The sequence below is a fragment of the Camelina sativa genome, chromosome 6 (genome assembly GCF_000633955.1).
Source record: "Camelina sativa cultivar DH55 chromosome 6, Cs, whole genome shotgun sequence".
In the NCBI taxonomy this organism is placed as follows: Eukaryota; Viridiplantae; Streptophyta; class Magnoliopsida; order Brassicales; family Brassicaceae; genus Camelina; species Camelina sativa.
The window spans coordinates 9,153,857-9,158,204 of NC_025690.1; the positions used below are offsets into that span (position 1 = coordinate 9,153,857).

At 33.3% G+C, this 4,348-nt stretch overlaps 1 protein-coding gene across 1 annotated transcript in view; it reads left to right on the forward strand.

The window, feature by feature from the left end:
• LOC104698845 (arogenate dehydratase 4, chloroplastic-like) overlaps window positions 3,058-4,348 on the forward strand; it is a 2,825-nt gene continuing 1,534 nt past the window's right edge. Inside the window, exon 1 of the mRNA XM_010414233.2 lies at window positions 3,058-4,343. Coding sequence (XP_010412535.1) covers window positions 3,204-4,343 — 1,140 coding nt within the window. The 5' untranslated portion in view covers window positions 3,058-3,203. The remainder of the gene's footprint in view (window positions 4,344-4,348) is intronic.

The following is a 4,348-nucleotide window of genomic DNA, read 5'->3' on the forward strand; positions in this document are numbered from 1 at the left end:
CTTTTGTTTTGTTTTGTTCGTTTGCCTTATGATGAATCGTTAGGTTCTATTTATAAAATGTTTAGTACATTTCTATAGAAAGTTAGTTTGCTGGTCAATTTGAATTGGTTTTCTAACAAATTTGGATTTGAATACATCTTAAATGATTTTTATTTTCTACTTACTTCAAATAAAGATTCCATCTCTCTAGGTAAGATTTAACAAATCTATATATACATTTTTGATTTACATTTTGGATTCTATCTTTTTATTTGTACTTATTTACAAAGTTAATCTCTAAACAATTTCCAAAAATAGAATTATTTCAGATTTTGTTTCCTCAATATTTTACATTCCATTCCAACTAAAAAGATTACAGCAAAATAAATATGGAAATAGAAACTAAGATATATTTAACCACATCTTCTATTGTGTTTTGAAGATATTCATGCAAACAAAGAACACAACAATTTGATTGCCATTTTGTTTTCCAAAAACTGTGAGATTTTATTCTTTACTAAAAATAACTTTGATTCATATTTATTGAAATATTATAATTAATATGTAGAAACTTAATAAAAAATTAAAATATTACAAATATGTAAAATTTAATATAGTTATATAGTAAATCTTATTATATAAAGTTTGATATCAAAGTTACTCATTAACAAGATCGTGACACATGTTATTTGTTTAATAAGATGTTGACATATGTCAATTATAAATTTACTAAAACATTGAAAAAAACTAAAAACTAAAAAGTAAAAGTTCTAAACGTATTATAGAAAAGAAATCCACTAACTATTAATATTTTTTAATTCTTTCTTTTTAATTTTAATTTAATTAAGTTGTAATATTTTTAGATTTTAGTTTTTGTTCAAAAAAAAAGTTATATTAGTTAGTTAAATTTGATTTCTTATTAGGAATTCGTGATGATTTTAAATATCTTTTTATATTATTTTGAATTTTTTTCTTTAGTTAAGGATATGTAAGTTCAATATTTATTTTTTAATTTTTTAATGTTGTAGTATTTTAAAATTGTTTTTTAATTTATATTTTATATTTCTAAATTATATAAGACTCATATATCATCGTGCTTATAATTTTTAATTTTAATTTTTATTATATCAAGTTAACTATCTTTGAATTTCTCAAATTTTAGTGGGTTGGTCATAAACTCATTGCAATCGTGTAAGTATTTTTTTTTCTTTTTATCCACAATATTTTTTGAATAAACAATTTTAAAGAAATATTTTAGTGGTTATACAAATTGTCACAAACTAATCTTAGTGGTGAAAAGGAACTACGTCAAATTGAAAGTAAATGAACAAAAATTGGTTTAATTTGTTCACAAGGTCATTTTATATGTGGTGATAAGAGCAAACTTTAATAATAAAATATTTTTGGATGTAAGAACATTTTTTACTGGTAAACCATAAAGTAAAATTGTATGTGGATTCTAATAAGATGACGTAGTGACAGGTTATCTCTATATAAAACATGAATAAATTGTGGAACGTTTTTGAAATTTGATAATATTGGTCTTTTGTTGACTAACTATTCGTCTGCTTGGTCCTGGGTTTGATCCACTGTAATATTTTATAATTTCTCTATCTACTCAAAAGTAATTATAAATTAATTTACAAATACAAATTAAATTGTTTTTTAAATGTGTGATAATGTCAAAACATAAATCTATTAGTAGCAGACAATTTTAAAATTGGCATATGGAACGAGTCCTAATCTAATAATTATAAAAAGAACATATTGAAATTAGTAATTTGTAACGCTGGCTTCCTCTAGTGGACCTATCATAAATCCAATATGATAGATCACCGTCCAAAGTTATTTCTTAAAACTACTGTTTCCATTATGGCCTGCGCATGCACTCACAGATTTGGACGATCGTGTCAAAGTAAAAGAAGGTGAGCTAAACTGTACGTGTTATTCGTGGATATATAAATTCCACATAAGACAACGGAAACCTTGGGCCTAGTCCTACTACTGCAAATGTCTGTATTTTATATTTTATCAAAACTTATCGTATATCTTTGGGAAAATTGTCAATTTCCCCGTCACTTCATCCATGAAACTTTCATTTGTGTTTATTCTCTGTTAACTACGACAAAATTTGAATATGTTATAAGAACTATACAAATCCGGTTAAAAACCACAAATTGTGAGACAGTGTTATTGCGTCGTTAACAAATAATAACTACGATGCCACATATAGCAACAAAACGACGTCGTTAAATACTACAAAAATCAAGACTTGAACCTGACCTCCAATGCCCTCAACGGAATCAAAAACCAGCTAAGCCACATTAATATTTGCCACTCACTCACCCAAATGGTTTAAATGACATACATTTACAAGTTTATGGTTTAAATGACATATATTTACAAGTTCATGATGGCCTATATTTAAAAGTTCATAGTTTAAACGACACTTTTGGAATTAAAACTTCCATTAAAACGATATCGTTTTGTCAGTAACGGAGTGTTTAATGGCACAATAACGTCTGTTAGTAGGTTAATTATCAGATTTAACGTCATGTTTTTTTTGGTTTTGTCAACGAAATTTTATGTTTAAAAAAATTAGTCAACAAAAATTGATGTTTTAAATGGCATACAACAAAGTTCATGGTTTAAATGACCAAAATTAGAAAGTTCATGGTTAAAATAACATTTTTGCCAATTAACTTCATATTCAATAGTTTTTTCAAAGAAAAAGTTACCATCCGTGCTCTAAATAAACACCAATGATACTAACATAAAAGCTAACATTGATTGAAAAATCTATGGACGTAAACCAACAATACAAAACCATGGTAAGAACTAAGAACTAAGAACTAATAACATCGCTTTCACGTAAACCAGTAATATAATATATTTTGCCAAAACACTATTATTATACATTTCACATTTTGTTTAGTTCCAAACTAAAGCTTTAAGAAAATATAATCAAATATAATATATAGAAATTACATGGAAGGTGGTAGGTGAATGATTTTACCGAATTACAAACGTCAAGACTCATTTTGCAAAAAAACAAAACTTATTCTTGTGTGTGTATATAAGACCATCTCTCTTCTCCCTTATCTCTCAGCTTTGAGCTTCTCTCTCAACGAAAGAACTCAAGCTTCTCATAACCATAATTTTATAATACGCCTCCGTTTTGCGATTCTTAACCCTTGTTTTGTCTTTATCATCATTACTAAATCATGCAAGCCGCTACGTCGTGTGATCTCAAGTTCCGATCAACAGCTCCCACAGCTAGGAGGAACAAACGTTTCTCTCACGCGATTCCAAAGCGCGTGTCTGTTACTTGCGGTTATAGGTCGGAGTCGTTTAGCTTCCCTAACGGTGTCTCCGTGAACCGAGCTGATTGGCAAAGCTCATGTGCCATTTTATCTAGTAAAGTTGCTTCCGTTGAAAACTCCGGTGGTTTAGCCGACAAAATCGCCGCCGTTAACGGTCACACGAACGGCTCCGTCAATCTTGGTATCGTCGCCGTTGAGTCCACTAACGGGAAATTAGCTCCGGTACCGGTTCAGCCGTTGACGATTACTGATTTATCTCCGGCACCGTTGCATGGTTCTAGTCTCCGTGTAGCTTACCAAGGTGTTCCCGGCGCGTACTCGGAAGCAGCCGCCGGAAAAGCTTATCCTAATTGCGACGCTATTCCATGTGATCAGTTCGACGTTGCTTTTCAGGCGGTGGAGCTTTGGATCGCTGATAGAGCCGTGCTTCCGGTGGAGAACTCACTCGGTGGTTCAATCCATCGGAACTATGATCTTCTCCTCCGTCACCGTCTCCATATCGTCGGAGAAGTTCAGATTCCAGTTCACCATTGCCTCCTCGCACTCCCAGGAGTCAGAACGGCTTGCGTTTCGCGGGTGATCTCTCATCCGCAAGCCTTGGCTCAGACGGAACACTCTCTCGACGTCCTTACACCACATGCAGCGCGTGAGGCTTTCCACGACACAGCGGCTGCTGCAGAATACATTGCAGCTAACAACCTTCACGACACGGCAGCTGTGGCTAGCTCACGCGCTGCCGAGCTCTACAGCCTCCAGATATTAGCAGACGGTATCCAAGACGATCCCGGGAACGTCACACGCTTCCTAATGCTAGCGCGTGAGCCTATAATACCACGCACGGACCGGCCGTTCAAGACGAGCATCGTCTTTGCTGCACAGGAGCACAAAGGAACCAGCGTCCTCTTTAAAGTCCTCTCGGCTTTCGCTTTCAGAGACATTAGCTTGACCAAGATCGAGTCGCGGCCTCACCACAACCGCCCACTCAGGGTCGTTGGCGACGGGAGCTTTGGCACGGCCAAGAACTTCGAGTACATGTTTTATGTTGA